The 19,529-nt window shown below is 34.9% G+C and overlaps 1 protein-coding gene across 1 annotated transcript in view; it reads right to left on the bottom strand.

Moving 5' to 3' along the window:
- The window catches only part of inpp5b (inositol polyphosphate-5-phosphatase B), a 49,834-nt gene that overhangs the window by 16,617 nt on the left and 13,688 nt on the right, over window positions 1-19,529 (bottom strand). Inside the window, exons 7-11 of the mRNA XM_056475143.1 lie at window positions 11,359-11,431; window positions 7,404-7,574; window positions 5,709-5,810; window positions 3,742-3,856; window positions 2,462-2,578 (exon numbers count right to left, since the gene is read on the bottom strand). Coding sequence (XP_056331118.1) covers window positions 2,462-2,578; window positions 3,742-3,856; window positions 5,709-5,810; window positions 7,404-7,574; window positions 11,359-11,431 — 578 coding nt within the window. The remainder of the gene's footprint in view (window positions 1-2,461; window positions 2,579-3,741; window positions 3,857-5,708; window positions 5,811-7,403; window positions 7,575-11,358; window positions 11,432-19,529) is intronic.

The raw sequence follows: 19,529 nt of genomic DNA, 5'->3' as shown, positions 1-19,529 counted from the left end.
TAAGCACAACACTGTTAGACCATGCGCTGGGCACAAATCCTATTTTTTTCATCCTTAAAATAGCAAAAGTGGATTCAGACACACCCTTAATGCTTTTGTGCAATGCGCTTTAGACCAGTCATTTTCAAACTGTGGCTTCCTTCTAGTGGTACACAGAGGAATACTGGATAATGAAAGAAAAAAAATGAATACACTTTTAACGCTTTGACGCAAACGATTACACTGATGTGATCAGCACCGGCTGTTCCCTGAAGCGTACGATCACATCGGTGTGCTTAGAATGTTTTCTTTAGTTCACCGCGATATCAGATGCTAAAAATCAATCGCTTTGACGAGCCAGAGAAAGAGGCGCGTGGCCGCAGCACTTGCGGAGCAGATACATGCTAGAGAAGCGCTTTTGCAGACCAGTGCTGTTGTGCTGGCATTTCAGTTACTGCAAACTCAGAAATCTCCCCATGCTATTGGTAAAATAATTATTACAAATGTGTTAATTGTGTGTTCGTAGTTGTGTAAAATAATGTGTGTTTTCGATATATAAAGTTATGTCTTTTGTAAAGCAGCGTGGCTTTTCGATTAATTTGTTACCTCAGATTCAGGCGAATTCATCTGGATGTGATTGAAATGTCGCGAGACACAGAACATAGACTCAAGCAACTTTGCCATGCTTGAAGCTTAGAGGTAGAATATAGCCTGATTAAAGTTAATGTACAATCACACCGACAGCGGCAAGAGAGTCAAAGTAGCCGGAAGTCATTCATCTCTAATTGGAGACGGCGGTGATAAGCGTCGAGGAGCAGTGTGGTGCGTCTGCGCCTGTGTGAGCATCGAGGAGACTTGAAATCAAGTTAACTTTATGGTATTGAGCTATGACGCAGCAACCAATCAGAACATAGAAGTCCACCGCTTGAGAGGAGTCCAGAGAACAAGGTCAAGGTCAACCACAGTTGTTCCCGAGGGTTTGATTATTGTGGTCGCCGGATTTCCAATTATTTGCAATGTTTTCTTACAGGGATACACATTAAATTAAAGTTACTGGCGAGTTACTGATGTGCATTAATTATATATGTATTTTTTCTTTATAAAGCAGGAATCTCATGCAACAGTATTGCTTCTTCTGGATATTTCAGACATATGGACACACTGGATCACAATGGAGCAAAGCCACACCACAAGAAATTTGATCTTCCATTGTTAAATGAATTTGATTATAAATGCGACATTTTCACGCTAGAAACTCCACTGAAAACACTGGAGTAAAATAAACTGTCATATTTTAGAGAGATGATGGGGGAAAACAGAATTTAATGCAGTGCTTCATCCGGTCTGAGACCCACTTAATATTATCAGGCAGTGAAGGGAACACAAAAGGTGCAATTACTGTAGGCTCAGTTAACACAACTATAACAACTTCAGCTTTTGACAACCACAGAAATGCGAGAGTTCATTGTTAATTTTGGACTTCATCCCACTATTCATAGCTTCAACCAACTCACGTGTACTGATATGCCTCAATACTGTGGTTTAAGTACCAATTGTCAGTATTAACTAGTGGCTTATTACCTGCCTATTATTAAGATATTATCAGTTTATTAGTATTTATGAAGTACATATTGTGCATGATTATATTCAACAACCCTAATCCTACCCAATATCTAAACCCAACAACTACTTTTAAGCAGAAGCAAATTAGGAGTTTATTGAGCTAAAAGACTAGTTTTCCAGTAGTTTTCCAGTTTGGGTTAAAATTCTTTTCAGCTGTCATCTGTCATTTCATGTATGAATTCAGACGAGACTAACATTTCTTTGTGTGTTAGAGAGTGTGTGTGTTTTACATGTGGACATCGTACAAGACCACGTGTTTAGGATGCATAGATTGCATATGGTCATTTAAATAAAAAAAATCCTAACTTGTTAAGTGTTTAAACATCTCATAAAAGTTATTAAAAATGAAAAAACACATTTAACATGATGGTTTTATAGAACTTCTTATGATAAACCCACTGGAACAAATACATTTGAACTTTTTTAGCTTACACATTTTGTAATTGACTGTAAATGAAAGTACTCTTACCAGAAATTGATATTATAGTAGCCAGTCTTAAATAGCCATGAAACCCCCCTGTCTCAGCAGGGTGTTTTCACACATCTAGGTTGAAAAAAGCCAGGAAAGTGGGTGAGTCCAGCTTTGTTTAGGTGGGAATGTCGAGTGGCGAAAGAGGGAAGGGTTTGAATGAAAAGGGGAGTTCAGTACATGCACTACATCCGATTTTTACAGCGGCAATACAAACACAGGCAAAGAGAAAGAGATATTATTGTTTTATTCAGATTAGGCAAATAATTCCATTGCTGATGTGTTTGATTAGGGTTGGTGCAAAACTATGCAGGGACACCGGCCCTCCAGGATCGAGTTTGCCCATCCCTGGTCTAGAATAATTGCTTGACTGTTTTTTCCAGCACTCACCATCCGTCCCATGACGCCTGTGCCGACGGTCTCGGCCTCCACCTCAGAGATGTAAGGCGCATGTTCGGCCTTCACGTAGAACAACAGCATGATTCCCACCAGCCGCACCAGCTTCACCTGCAAAACACACACAATAGTGTCCTCAGGGCAAATCCCTTTAAGGCAAGTCATTTCACTCGCCGGCCATCTTTGAAACACGGGCAGTATGTTCAGCATTCTATCTGAATGGGGAAACATCAAATTCTCCAAAACTGCTTGCAAAGCTTACCATTGAATGTCTTATCAGGAATCACCAATAAAATAAACAACACATGTCTGTTTAGTTTCATTTCTAAACACTCCAATCACATAAAATCTGCAGAAACTCACATCTGGTCCGAGCTCCTCGCCTGGAAAATCGTCAGTATGTAGCGATTGATGACAGGCTCCTCTACTAGTAGGCGGGGCTTAATTTTACAAATTGAGCGTTAGACTTTTGCCCATTCAAAAATTTACGAGTGAAATGTCTTGTGTATTCTATAGTCTCTGCTCAGGGTCAATCATGCTAAAACTATACTAGCATCGATGTGCGTTTTCAGTGGTATAGTGTGGAAGGAGGGCTTTTCAGAAATGCTAGATGAAACGCAAGTGTGGACGTGGATCGTTTTCGTTCTAAAATGCCAATTTAAAACTAAGTGTAGATTATTAGTGTAAACGGGGCCTAAGTGTGTATTTGTTGTGAGCAGGTTGCTGCTCTGATGGGGGCGGGGCGGAGAATCACGATGCCAGATCAGCATTGTGATGTCTATCGGCGATGGACAATGACTTGGTCTATTGACCCAACCCTAAAACACACACACACACGAATGAACGTTATGAAAAATGATAGTTTGTTGTACTGTTGGTGGTTCACTTCCGTTATTTGGTACACTAGCATTCATACTAGAAGTGAACAGGACCAGAGTTCGTGTGAACCATACCCCAGGCCACCTCTTTCAGGCGACCTCGGGTACAGTTTGTGGGTGCGCACCTGAGTTCAGAAGACACGTTCACACTAGCTAAACGTACCATCCTCTGACGTCAAACGAACCCAGGTGCAGACCAACTGTGCTAGTGTAAAAGAATATTGGGACTGAAGCGTCAAACTGACATCATCAGAGAAGGACCGGCGCTATAAACTCAGAGGCAAATGGTCAGGCTTTGATTGAAGATTACCACACTAAAATTTATTTGGTGGAATTAGGCATTAACCACATTAGTGCATCTAAAATGATTGATGAGAGGGCAGAGGAAGTCCTTACTAAAGCGTACTTGGCATCTGGATGGAGACCCTTGTAGACGGCTAACATCCACTCGGGTTCCTTAGGAGTGTCATTGAAGAGAAACGCCTCCTTGCTAAGATCCAGCTCCTGGAAACTACCGGAGGAAAACACATGCCAGTCACATATCTGTGCTAACTCATTACTGCTTAGATGAATATTAATGTCATATTGTAGAGTATTACCAGTGCTAGGTAAATTACTTCAAAAAAGTTATCAATTACTCATCTTTTAATTACATCATTAAAATTGTATTTGAATGACATTTTTTAATTACGTTTGAAAAAGTAACTCAGTTACTCAATACGTTAAGTACTTGACTAAACACTAAAAAAAATAAACTAAAATAAAAAAATCAATGTACTACATATAAATCTAAACGCCACATAGACAACAGAAATTAAACCCTTTTAATTCTTTAAATCTGAGCCAAACAGGAGATTTTAGCTTTATTATAAAATGTAACACTTTAAAAAATTAAACATTATATGCATCAAAACACAAAACAAATGACACAATATTTCATACATGCATACACTCACCGGTCACTTTATTAGGTACACCTGTCCAACTGATCGTTAATGCAAATGTCTAATCAGACAATCACATGGCAGCAACTCAATGCATTTAGGCATGTAAACATGGTCAAGACTATCTGCTTCAGTTCAAGCTGAGCATCAGAATGGGGAAGAAAGGCGATTTAAGTGACTTTGAATTTGGCATGGTTGTTGGTGCCAGACGGGCTGGTCTGAGCATTTAAGAAACTGCTGATCTACTGGGATTTTCACGCACAACCATCTCTAGGGTTTACAGAGAATGGTCCATAAAAAAAAAATTAAAAAATCCAGTAAGCTGCAGTTCTGTGGGCACAATTGCCTTGTTGATGCTAGAGGTCAGAGGAGAATGGCCAGACTGGTTCCAGCTGATAGAAAGGCAACAGTAACTCAAATAAGCACTCGTTACAACCGAGGTCTGCAGAAGAGCATCTCAGAACACACAACACGTCCAACCTTGAGGCAGATGGGCTACAGCAGCAGAAGACCACACCGGATGCCACTCCTGTCAGCTAAGAACAGGAAACTGAGGCTACAATTCACACAGGCTCACCAAAAATGGACAATAGAAGATTGGAGAAACGTTGCCTGGTCTGATGAGTCTCCATTTCTGCTGCCACATTTGGATGGTCAGGTCAGAATTTGGCATCCACAACAAGAAAGCATGGATCCATCCTGCCTAGTATCAACGGTTCAGGCATTGAGCATTGTGTCAACGCCACAGCCTACCTGAGAATTGTTGCTGAGCATTTCCATCCCTTTATGACCACAGTGTACCCATCTTCTGATGGCAACTTCCAGCAGGATAACACGCCATGTCATAAAGCGCAAATCATCTCAGACTGGTTTCTTGAATATGACAATGAGTTCACTGTACTCAAATGGCCTCCACCGTCACCGGATCTCAATCCAATAGAGCACCTTTGGAATGTGGAGGAACAGGAGATTCGCATCATGGATGTGCAGCCGACAAATCTACAACAACTGCGTGATGCTATCATGTCAATATGGAGCAAAATCTCTGAGCAATATCTCCAGTACCTTGTTGAATCTATGCCACGAAGGATGAAGGCAGTTCTGAAGGCAACCCAGTACTAATAAGGTGTTCCTAATAAAGAGGCCAGTGAATGTATATTGACATAACTTTCTGACCCAGTTCATTGTTTCTCAATCATGTTCAATCTACTTAATAAATGAACTACTCTGCTTCATTTAATTGACTGATCCAGAACTGTTGGTTTTATGGCCAGTATTTAAACAAGTGCATTATAAGTAACTGTAATTAAATTACCTGAAAATGAAAGTAATCTCTTACTTTACTTTTTCTGCAAAGAAGTAATCTAATTACAGTAACTAGTAACTTTGTAATTAATTACATCCAACGCTGAGTATTACCCAATCAGGTAGAAGTCTGGAGGGCTGGTGGTAGATGCCAGCCATGGACTGAGACTCTCTTTTGGATACTGGCCATTCACATTGTAGGTGCCCAAGAAGAAGCTGTCGGCACACAATGAGAACAGAGTGAGTGATTCAAAAGCTCACATGAACTCACAAAACCGGCCAAAGAGAGAAGCTGCCGGCTTAAATTAAGAAACATCTCACATACAGAAATCTTACAATGAACTACTGCAAAGACCAAAATAAAACAAGCATGAAGCCCTTTCAGCACAGGAGTCGATTTAATTATGGTGAGATTCATATATCAGGGCCCCAAACCCAACATTAAATTACTATCATTTACTTACTTAAATGTAATTTATTCACATCTTAAATGTATCGTAGATTATAATGATCTATTTAGTAACAAAGTATTATGAAAGCAACGCAATTATGTTTTCAAGCACTTTTCAAGCAGTTAAATGAGCACTGTTCAAACACTAGATTAAAATTTAAGCATGTTCAAGGAGTTTCAGCACCCACACTAACCTCGTCATTTATTTTCATGAAATACATTTTCTGTGGAAGCACTTTTATAACCATCTTAATAGTTTAGAGTGAAAAATATTAGAGTGAAAACGCTTTTTAACAGGGAGCTACTGCAATTACTATTATTACTATTATTATTATTCATAGTACATAACAATAATGATAATAATAATGATAATAATAATAATAATAATAATAACAACAATAATATTACTATAATTAATTAATTTATTATTATTAACAACAACAATAATAATAATTATTATTATTATTAATATTAATAGTACTAAATAACAATGACAATTAAGGAAAATACATTTATATTATTAATAGTACTTCTCAATAACAAATATTATTATTATGATTATAAATAATAATAAATATAACAATAATAAATTATGATTATTATTAAAACAACAATAATGCTAATATTAATAATAATAATTAGAAATATTAAATTATTATTATTAATAATAACAACAATAGTACTTAACAATAATATAAATAATACAAACAATAAACAATAATACGTATTATTATTATTATTATTATTATTAAAAATAATAATTAATGATTATTATTTATAATAATAATAATAATGATAACAATAGTAATAAAAATAATGATAATAATAATAATAACAATAATCAAAGAAAATAAATTATTATTATTAATAGTACTTCATAATAATAATTATTAATATAATAAAAAATAACAATCATAAATGATGATTATTATTATTATTCATAATAATCATCATTAATAGTAATAACAACAACAACAACAACAACAACAATAATCATTAGAAATAATAATAATAATAATAATAATAATAATAATAATAATAATAAATAATTATATTAAATAATAATAATGAATAGTACTTAATAATAATACATTATAATTTATTTTTTAATACAGAGCCTTTCAACACACAAGGTTGCTTTCCAAACAACAAATACATAAAAGCATAGTATAGCATACACAACATAAATGCCCAAAACAGTTTGAAATTTACAATAGTCATCCTTAACATTTCACAGTTAAACAACATTAAGAAACAACATTCTGGTTTAAAATAGGGGAATGTAGACCATGACGAGAACTGAAAAGCAGCAGATATAAGATTTTAAGAAGCAAATGCTAACATCCAGCATGGCCCACCTGTAGTTCTCGATGTAGGTGTAGGCGTCCTCGTTTTTCAGGAGCTCACATTTGATGAGGTTATCCCGCAGACCGAACTGCGGCATCCCGAGCATCTGCGCTTTATTAGACAGGACGGGCTGGGAGTTTCGGATCAGGTCATCTTTCACCTCACCCTTCACCTTCTCCTGACTGAAACACAACCAGATGAAGTGCTTTAAGGCCGGAATTTAGTTTAATATTGACACGTGAAACTGATCAAATGTGACAGTAATAATACAATAATAACAAACGTGTATTGAGAAGCAAATCTACATGTTAGTATAGTTTCTGATTAGTCAAGTGATGAGACTGAAGGATGCAGGGATTCAGCTTTGAAGCACAGGAATAAATTTTCATGTTATCTATGATGAAAAAAACAAAACAATAGCATGCATTTTGTATAATCTCTCTTCTTTTGTTTACAATACATTTTAACAGATTCTTCAAGGGGTATGTAAGCTACTAGCACAACTTCACATTCACATTATTGTATTCCTCAGAAGAAAGTCATTATGGAAAATCTATAAAAGATAAAACGAACGATAGAACAAACGATACATAAAACGAACAACAGAATGATAGACAGACAGACAGACAGACAGACAGACAGACAGACAGACAGACAGACAGACAGACAGACAGAACAATACAATCATACAACGACAGACAGACAGAACAATACATTGGTACAACGACAGACAGACAGAACAATACAATGGTACAATGACAGACAGACAGACAGACAGACAGACAGACAGACAGAACAATACATTAATACAACGACAGACAAACAGACAGAACAATACAATAATACAACGACAGACAGACAGAACAATACAATGGTACAACGACAGACAGACAAACAGACAGACAGACAGACAGACAGACAGACAGACAGACAGACAGACAGACAGATAGATAGATAGATAGACCAGACAGACAGAATAATAAAATGATAAAACATCAGACAGACAGACAGACAGACAGGCAGGCAGGCAGACAGACAGACAGACAGACAGATAGATAGATAGACCAGACAGACAGAATAATAAAATGATACAACATCAGACAGACAGACAGACAGGCAGGCAGGCAGACAGACAGACAGATAGATAGATAGATAGATAGATAGATAGACCAGACAGACAGAACAATAAAATGATACGACAGACAGACAGACAGACAGACAGACAGACAGACAGACAGACAGACAGACAGACAGATAGATAGATAGATAGATAGATAGATAGATAGATAGATAGATAGATAGATAGATAGATAGATAGATAGATAGATAGACCAGACAGACAGAACAATAAAATGATACAACATCAGACAGACAGACAGACAGACAGACAGGCAGGCAGGCAGACAGACAGACAGACAGACAGACAGACAGACAGACAGACAGACAGACAGACAGACAGATAGATAGATAGACCAGACAGACAGAACAATAAAATGATACAACGATAGACAGACAGACAGACAGACAGACAGACAGACAGACAGACAGACAGACAGACAGATAGATAGATAGACCAGACAGACAGAACAATAAAATGATACAACGATAGACAGACAGACAGACAGACAGATAGACCAGACAGACAGAACAATAAAATGATACAACGACAGACAGACAGACAGACAGACAGACAGACAGACAGACAGACAGACAGACAGACAGACAGATAGATAGATAGATAGATAGATAGATAGATAGATAGATAGATAGATAGATAGATAGATAGATAGATAGATAGATAGAATTAAATGATAAAACACTTCACATTCTCAGCTGGCAAGCAGGAAACCAACTTTACTTCAAAAAATAAAAAATATTATGGAAATATGTAAAATATAGTTTCTTTTTGAATAATTTTTTCAATCCAGACTTCACTTTCAGAGAGAATGACATCACTGTACACGCAAACTGACATCGTCATTGGTTTCAACTGCTGTGACTCATCGTGTTTTTATGACTGACTAATTACTGCCATCAATGTGAGACACGTTTGGAAACACATTTAGTATGGCTAAAAATACATGTTATGCATAGTGCTTTAGATCAGGGAGAGCTCTCAGTTCACCAAAATGAACTGGATGGTCACATGAATACAGCCAACAGGCTGAATCTGACCTACAGGCAGCCAGCTGACAAGCCCTGGTTTAAATTAGGAACAACTAAGAAAAGTTCAATTGTTATAACTGCTTGGTGCAGGCGCCTTTATGAAAGCAATGCCTCAAGGTAGTTGCTAGTGGTTGTAAAACGGATGCCTCATCAAGATATAATCTGATATTGATTCATGTAGCCAGCAAAACACTTTACAAAATAAGTCATTGAACTTGAAAATGAGAATTTTCATCCAATTTAATAAAATGCAATTTATGTTAAAAAAAAACACAACTGAGGTGGTCCAATGCAATTTTATACAGTTAAAATGGTATTATTATTATTGTTGTTGTTGTTGTTGTTTTAATTTTAATTGGTTTTAAATTAATTTATTATTATTATTATTATTAAAGTATTATTATTATTATTATTATTAAAGTATTATTATTTTATTGGTTCATTTAGACACCATTAAACTTGCAACCAACCATCCAACCAGCCATCTATCCATCCATCCATCCATCCAAGCAACTAACCATACAACCATCCATCCATCCATCCAAGCAAGCAACCATCCATCCATCCATTCATCCAACCATCCAACCAAGCAACCATCCATCCCTCCATCCATCAATCCATCCATCCAAACATCCAAGCAACTAGTCATCTATCCAAGCAAGCAAGCAAACAAGCAACCATCCATCTATCCATCTATCCAAGCAAGCAACCAACCATCTATCCAACCATTTTTCCATCCATCCAACCAATCAAGCAACCATCCATCCATCCAAGCAACCATCCAACCAAGCAAGCAACTAGCCATCCATCCATCCATCCATCCAACAAACCATCCTTCCATTCAACCAACCAACCATCGATCCAGCCAGCCATTCAACCAAGCATCCAACCAACCAAGCATCTAACCAACCAACCAACCAGCCATCCATCTATCCAACCAAGCAGCCAAGCTACCATTCAACTAACCAACCAACCACCCATCCAATCAATGAACCAACCAACCAATTAACCATCCATCCACCCAACCAACCACCCATGCAACCAACTGTCCAACCAACCGTCCAAACAACCATCCATCCATCCATCCATCCAACCGACAAACCATCCATCCATCCATCCAAGCAACCATCCATCCAAGCAAGCAACCATCTATCCAACCATCCATCCATCCAACAAACCATCCAACAAACCATCCTTCCATCCAAGCAACCAACCAACTAACCAACCATCAATCCAACCAGCCATTTAACCAAGCAGCCATCCATCTATCCAACCAAGCTACCATTCAACTAACTAACCAACCAACCAACCAACCACCCACCCATCCATCCAATCAATGAACCAACCAATTGTCCAAACAACCATCCAACCATGCAACCAACTGTCCAAACAATCATCCAAGCAACCATCCAACCAAGTAAGCAACTAGCCATCCATCCATTCATCCAACCAACCAACCATTCAACCAAGCAAGTAACCAACCATCCATCCATACAAGCAACCAACCATCCGTGAAATCGAATTTCGGTCACACCGCCCAGCCCTAGTGTATAGTGTGTCATTTGAGAAGCAACTATAAATTAAATAAAGGTTTTAAACGTTTTTTTTGCTAAATTCTAAAAATTGCAGAGCTGGGAAATGTAAACATAAATACATTTACATTTAGTCATTTAGCAGACGCTTTTATCCAAAGCGACTTACAAATGAGGACGAGGAAGCAATTTACACAACTATAAGAGCAGCAGTGAACAAGTGCTATAGACAAGTTTCAGGTGTGAATAAATAAACTGTAATATGTACCTTTGCAATGCATCTCCTCTGGCGCTCTCGTCCTCTTTCTTCAGTCCGCTGCTGTTGGCTGCGTGTGCTCTCTCTGCAAAGATAAAGACAGATTTCACCAAGCTTATCTCAGATTAGACTGCTCCATTACATAAACAGCACTTAAATAAAGTCATTCATTAATAGTGCAAGTGAGCTACAATGATCGAAAAGCGCACAATGTGAGATCTTAGTACTAGATGTGAGGTTTTCATGAACTGCGAGTTGCAATAAAATCTCACATTAAGGGGTCAGTTCACCCAAAAATGAAAATTGTGTCTTTTTTTAATTCTTCCTCATGTGGTTTTAAACTTGTAGGAGTTTCTTTTTTCTGCTAAACACAAAAGAAGATATTGTGAAGTATTATGGTTTCTGGCACTCATCGATTTCCATAATAGGAAAATACTATGAAAACTAAACTACTCTGAAATACTAAAGTACTCATTGGGTGTTAGCAACCAGCATTTTTCAAAATATATTCCTTTTTGTGGAAAAAAAGACTCAAATACGTTTTGATGAGTACAATTTTGTCTGAACTATCCCTTTAAAACTAAGTTACAAGAGTTTAAAGGGATAGTTCACCCATTAAAGAAAACTCTATCATCATTTACTCATCCTTCCCTTGTTCAAAACAAATTACTTCATCATTTATTTTTCTTCATGTGCTTTTAAACCTGTAGGAGTTTCTTTCTTCTGCTGAACATGAAAGAAGATATTCTGAAGAATTCTGGTTGCTGGCACTTATTGACTTCCATAATAGGAACACTATGGAAAATATGAAATACTAATATTATTAAAATACTGTGGAAGTATTTGGTGCCAGCAATCAGCAGTTTTTTTTTTAAAAGTTTAAATACGTAGCTCAAATAAGTTTTGAATAAGTGATGACTGAGTAAATAATGGCATTTTTTTGGTCAACTATGTCTGTAAAACTAAGTTACAAGAGTTCAAAGGGATAGTTCAGCCAAAAACGAAATCTCCTCATCATTTATTTTCCATCACATGATTTTACAACATTAAGAGTATCTTTCTTACATTAAATAAATAAACAAATAAATTATATATGTATATATATATATATATATATATATATATATATATATATATATATATATATATATATATATATATATATATATATATAAACGAATTCTGGTTTCTGGCACTCACTGACTTCCATAGTAGGAAAAAATGGACCTATGGAGGTCATCAGTTACCAGGTATTAACATTTTTCAAAATATTTTAATTTGAGAATGAGTAAATATGGCAATTGTTGCTTTTCTTTATTTCACTACAACTATCCTTTAAAACTAAGTTTCTAACATGAGTTTAAGGGATAATTTACACAAAAATAAAAATCACCTCATCTTTTATTCTCCATCATGTGTTTTTAACCATCAGGAGTTTTTTTTTCTTTTTCTGTTGAACACACACACACAAACACACGCACACACACACACTATATATATATATATTTGAATAAGATTTGGTTGCTGGCACTCCATGGTAGATAAACAAAATTACTATGCAAGTCATTGGTTGCCAGGTCCCAACATTTAAAAAAATATTTTCATTTGTGTTCAACAACAACAACAACAACAAAAAAAAAAGAAACTCAAATAGGCTTTTGAAGGATATGTAAAAAAACAAAGCATGAGATATGGCAAATTTGTCACATTTTTTGGAAAACTATCCCTTTAAAACTAAGTTTTCATCTAACTCATACTCACCATGCATACTGCACTGCTGACAAAAAAAAATGATTTACAAATTTTCAATTATTCAAAATGAGTGGTCATAAGGATTTTCACATGATTTAGTAGTAAATATTCTAGCTTACAAGACTGGTTTCCTCAAAGGTCTAATTCAGAACTATTTAGTGTATGTTTTAAGGAACCAAGCACCTTTGGTGCGTAGGCCCTATTGGAATTGCTCTGTTAATTATTATTCATTCATTTTCTTTTCGGCTTAGTCCCTTTATTAATTCGGGGTTGCCACAGCGGAATGAACCGCCAATTTATCCAGCATATGTTTTACGCAGCGGATGCCTTTCCAGCTGCAACCCATCACTGGGAAACATCCATATACACTGTTTCACACACTACGGACAATTTAGCCTACCCAATTCACCTATACCAAATGTTTTTGGACTTGTAGGGGAAACCGGAGCACCCGGAGGAAACCCACGCGAACACAAGGAGAACATGCAAACTCCACACAGAAATGCCAACTGACCCAGCCAACTGCTGTAAAACTCACAAAACTTTGCACACGCACCAGAAGTGGCGAAGATTTACAATTGCTCTAGATTTTATAAGTAGGTGTGGCAAAATGGCTCAACAGCACCACCTACCCATATTTGACGGAGTAACCGCCGAGCTACATTTTACACACACGTACGAAAATTGGCACGTGTAAAATTATTATTGTCCACTCTTCTCTGTCATCCTTAGGCCACCATGCGGTGATAAGCCCGGGTGCTATGTCACTTTCATCACTGCTTGCAGCTTTAATTTGGCTTTTGTTTCTGTGACTTATTTTCCTCTACCTCATACTAACCACGCATAATCTTCTTTTTTTTTAATACAAGCATATACATCCATCTTTGAGCTGAATAAAACAAAATGACATGATAGTCATGTTGTGTTACAAGAAGAAAAAATAAGCACAAAACATCCCAAAGGCCTCAAAATCAGCTTAGACCTCAGAGGTTAAAGGGATTGTTCACCCAAAAATGAAAATTACCTCACCATTTACTCTTTCTTCTATTGAACACAAAAGAAGATATTTTGAGGAAAGCTGAAAACCTGTAACCATTAGGAAAAACAAATGCTATGGAAGTCTATGGTTACAGGTCTCCAGTGATATAGTCTTTTGTGTTCAACAGATGAAACAACTCAAAAAAGGGCGAGTAAACAGTAAAGAGTGAGTAAACGATGACAGAACTGTCATTTTTGAGTGAACTGTCCCTTTAAGGAAATTATCTCATCTGATAGCGAGCGGACTGGAACAGGTCAAAGTTCCACCATGACAGCACAGAAGGCTGTAAAGGGCTGCGTTCAGCCGGTGATGTCATAAGGGTGTAGAAAATAGGAATGTGGGAAGGACCAAAACAAACAGAAGGCTTCCTCAAAACTGTTTTACACACGGCAGGAAATTTCAAAGCAAATGTTTGGCAACAATGGTTTGCTAAAGCTTCATTATTGAGTAAAGTTCAGTTGGATGAGATATAAATAACTTGGATTCACTTTGACTGGCTGGTAGTAAAATGTTCAATCTGAAAAACCTTAGCTGGAATCAGCATTAATTAAGATTTCACCCAAAATTAAAGTGATGTCATCATTTACTGACTAGTTCAAAAGCTATTTGAGTTTCTTTCTTCTGGTAGCTTTTTTTTTCTACTATGGAAGTCAGAGCAACCAGCATTCTTCAAAATATCTTCTTTTGTGTTCAACAAAATAAAGCAACTCATAAAGGTGTGAAACCACATTTAGATTATTTCATTTTTGGCTGAACTTTCCTTTTAATGATCATCTAAAGAAATTATATAAATCTTACTGTGATCGTTTCATCCCTGTGAAATATTGTGTCAAATTATAAAACATTTATAATTGGATCTTTTGATGCAGCAACAGATTTCTATTAACGTTTACAGACTTTGACTGTCCTGCAGGCTCATGCCTTAACAGGGTTTCTGTATGTTTCAGTAAGTTAAATTTAAGACTTTTTAAAGACATTTTAAGACCATTATGAATTAAAGGCTAAGAAATTTTTCAAATGGCCCAGATGGAAAAGATTTTTATTTGCCCTATTAAAAGAATATTATAATTTAATACATTTAATAATACAATAATAAATGAATTATAAAATGTTTTTAATATTTTAGATATTTTTTAGCAAAATATTTTAAATATTGTGTAAAAACCATCAAGCTCTACTTGTATTCAACTTGTAACTTGTAAACAAATGTTTTAAAAAGTATTATATTATAAATACACAACAATCTGTCCAGGTTGGTGTCCTCAGCAGTAAATACATAGAGCACGTTTAAACCTATGTTATTGTGAGGAAAATAATTGAACTATTATGATAAATAGAGTTAAAAATGACTCTTTTCAATAAAAAGTTTAAAGTTTTATTGAGATTAATTGTTGGTGATTGTATGGGTTTTTGCCAGATTGAGTAGCAATACATGAACAAAGGAAAATTAAGACTTGTTTAAAAAACATTTAGGACCTACAACACAATAATTCACTAAATTTAAGACTTTTCAAGGCTTAAATCTTTAATTTTGGGATTTAATACATTTTAAGACTTTTTAAGACCCCAAGGAACCGAGGAAACCGACCAATCAACAACTGATAGACAGAACCGAGACACGCCCTCATTTGTTTATCAAGGTATGGAAGAAAAGATCTGTTGCTACTTCAGTTTCATTGTGACTTTGATGAAACAGACACATCTGCTCATGGATTAAATTGATCCAGATTACATAATATCATACAGTACATCAATATCCAAACAAAAAAGGCTCTTTATGGAGAATTATTTGAGGAAATACAGATAATTAGTTATCAAACAATAATTGTGTGTTTTGCTCAATGCTCATTTTACTTGACAATTTACTTTACAATATAAGCATAATACCGTTAAATTGTAACTTCAAAATAATATTTAAAACGTTTAACTGTTTCATTTTTGTTCAACCTGATGCAAATAGTAAGACTTTTTTGACAATTACAATTCTTTTGAAGAGCACAATGTGGATTATCTCAAATAAATGTGATAAAATCAAATAACCCCAATCAGATGTGTGATAAACTAATATATATACACACACACATATATATATATATATATATATATATATATATATATATATATATATATATATATATATATATATATATATATATATATATATACATACACAAAACAAAACAACTAGCCACAGAGTTGTGGGAGCAGTAAAATTTCAATCTGTAAACATGTTTTGTACTTTAAATGAGGAAAATAAACACGCGTTATGGATGTGACAAAAAAGTCTGCAAGTTTACGGTATATAACATACTTTGTAGAAGTATTATGAGGAAAAAGCTTGTGTTATGGATGTGACATCTCTCCGGTATGGATGTGACGGATGTGAAATTGCAACTTGTGTGACTTTGGTAAATCGAATATAATTGTTTGAAAACACTGACAGAGATATTTTTGAGTATTTTTAAAGCACTGTCAAATGCAAGCTCACACAAAAAACGCAGAAACAGTTTTGCTATTTTGGGAAAAACGTAATTTTTTCATGGCAAAGTTGACATTTGCATGGAATTGCTCATATGTGAACCTACACTGGTTTCACGGTTCGCTTCGGTTACGATTATCATGCCATCAATTCGGTTCAATTCGACATCTCAGCGCATCACGATGCATTGACGATGCTTTTCATACACAATTTTAGATTTTACTTCACAGCACAACAATTCTTGTATTAAAGAATATAAATATATTTGTATTTATATATTATTTGTAATACAATTTTGCCCTTAAATACAGTCAGATATGTGAACTGTACCTTTAAAAACTCAAGTACATGCATAGAACAACATAAGCATTTATAGTAAATAATATATATATAATAATAATAATAATAATATATATATATATATATATATATATATTATATATATATTATATATATATATATATATATATATATATATATATATATATATATATATATATATATATATATATATATATAGAAAGTGCTTAAATTATACATTATTAGGCATCTGTCTATATTAACAATTTAAATATTAACAATTTACATAATATAATAAAAGAATAAAGTGCCATTACGTCTGATTTACTAGTTGTTGGTCATTATTGAAGTCAATTGTGTGTGTGTGTGTGTGTGTGTGTGTGTGTGTGTGTGTGTGTGTGTGTGTGTGTGTGTGTGTGTGTGTTTAGCATATCAAAGAAAAATCACAGAGCTGACATATATGTGGAGGGGATGGTTCACACAAAAATAATAATAAACTCACTATTTACTCACCCTCAAAGGTGGATACAAATCTTTTTTATGTCTTTATTTTTTTTCTGGTGACCACAAAAGATGTGCTAACCATTAAAAAACTGGAAATTAAAAACCACTGACATCCATCAGAAGAAAACTAAAATGCTATGAATGTTAATGGTTACCAGTTTGCAACAATTTTCAGATTGACAATCGTCAACGTCTGAGACACCGAAAACCCAAATATTTAGTATTTCTCTAATTCAATATGAGTATTTTTAATTACAAATACACTTTATATGATAAAACAGCTTCCTGGACTTCATTGGGAATAAGAAAACCTGTTCCCAAATTGTCTTATTTTAAATCTTGTCTTACTATAATAGATAAATATATAGTTATTAGATAATAAGATAGATAAATAAAAAATTACATTTTATTTATATCACAAAAGTGGACACAACTATTCAATAACACTAAATGTGACAAATAAGAATTAAAGTAAATAAAAAATTGTTGCAATACTCATAAAAATTATTATTATTATTATTTTATAATGCTGACAATTACTCACATGAAAAATACTATAGTCATTTATAGTAGACACTATAATGTTTTTGAACCATACTAAAGCATATTATACATCATACATATCATAATGTAGTATTAAATACATCTAAACATTAATAAATGATGAGGTATATTTTAATTTTTACTACAGTAAATTATGGTGTACTGTCATATAATATTTAGTTATAGAAAACTTGGTACAGTATTGAATAACTTATGTTTATATAACTATAATTATACTACAACAGCAGCTATAAATTATGATTAAATATTTTAACATATAGTAAATATAGTATTTACTATAAATGTGTATTCTTTTCATGTGAGACATGCATTATGAGCAGAAATACACACTAATTCATTATATTTTTATATTAACGTCTTTATAAATGCCATTTCCTAACGTTATAACCTTTTTGGCGAACTAAACGTCGACGTTTTTTACAATTAGGAAGGCTGTCTAGATAGATTTTGAGACACGACCATCGAGAATCACGACTAAACACACTTTACTGACACAACAGAACGATGTCTGCTCAGTGTGTACCTGTCAACGCGGACTAGCAACAGAAAACACACACACATTCGTAATTACGGTTACACATGTATCCGTTCATGTCCGTTAAATATAAATGACTTTTCTTACCGTCTAATCGAGTTTCATTAGACATCTCCCCGTTTTCGCATTCTGACTGTTGTTACACTCTGGCCGACTCGAGTTCATTTGACTATAACGAGCTTTTTGGCAAAGAGTTCTACTATGCTCAAGGCTCAGCTTATGAATATTAATTACACGACGCTGACGTTGTTTCGTAGCTAACCTCAAGCGTCCAATCACGTGTCTGCGACAGCGCTTATTTACTAACGTCAGCTCTGCAGCCAATAGCGGAGTCGCGTAGCATTTGCATATTAATATTCATAAGAACATCCTTCCCCATAGTAGAATCCGTAATGACGCTTCAAGTTCGTTTACAGACTCTTGTTGTCGAACACGATGCAAACGATTGAGAATCAGACTCAACTAGCTGAGCTACTGAATTATTATTTAGCACAACATACAGAACATTTAGCTCACAAAACAAGTGTACAAGTAAAAACAAGTCTTTTTAGGTTAAAGGCAGCATAAAGAATCTGTTTTGTTTAAACCAAAAAAAAAATACATATTTCAGTCTAACAATATATATGCAACACTATCTGTAAGATAAGTGTGATGCAAATGGCAATTCTGATAACACTTTACAGGGGTTAGATATTAACTAAAACTGAAACAGTTAAAATTTATTATTTTCCACGTAAAGATTTCAATATTACTTAATATTTTTAAATACAATTAAAATTTCAAAGGTAAATTATACATAATACATTAACAAAGTAAACTTTAACTACAATAAAATACACTCATCGGCCACTTTATTGGGTACACCTTACTAACACCGGGTTGGACCAGCTTTTGCCTTCAGAACTGCCTTAATCCTTCGTGGCATAGATTCAACAAGCTACTGGAAATATTCCTCAGAGGTTTTGGTTCATATTGACATGATAGGATCATGCAGTTGCAGCAGATTTGTC

Source organism: Danio aesculapii, chromosome 16, assembly GCF_903798145.1.
Source record: "Danio aesculapii chromosome 16, fDanAes4.1, whole genome shotgun sequence".
Taxonomy (NCBI): Eukaryota; Metazoa; Chordata; class Actinopteri; order Cypriniformes; family Danionidae; genus Danio; species Danio aesculapii.
Note: the sequence above shows the minus strand (reverse complement) of the source record. Positions and strands in the feature narration are given on the sequence as shown.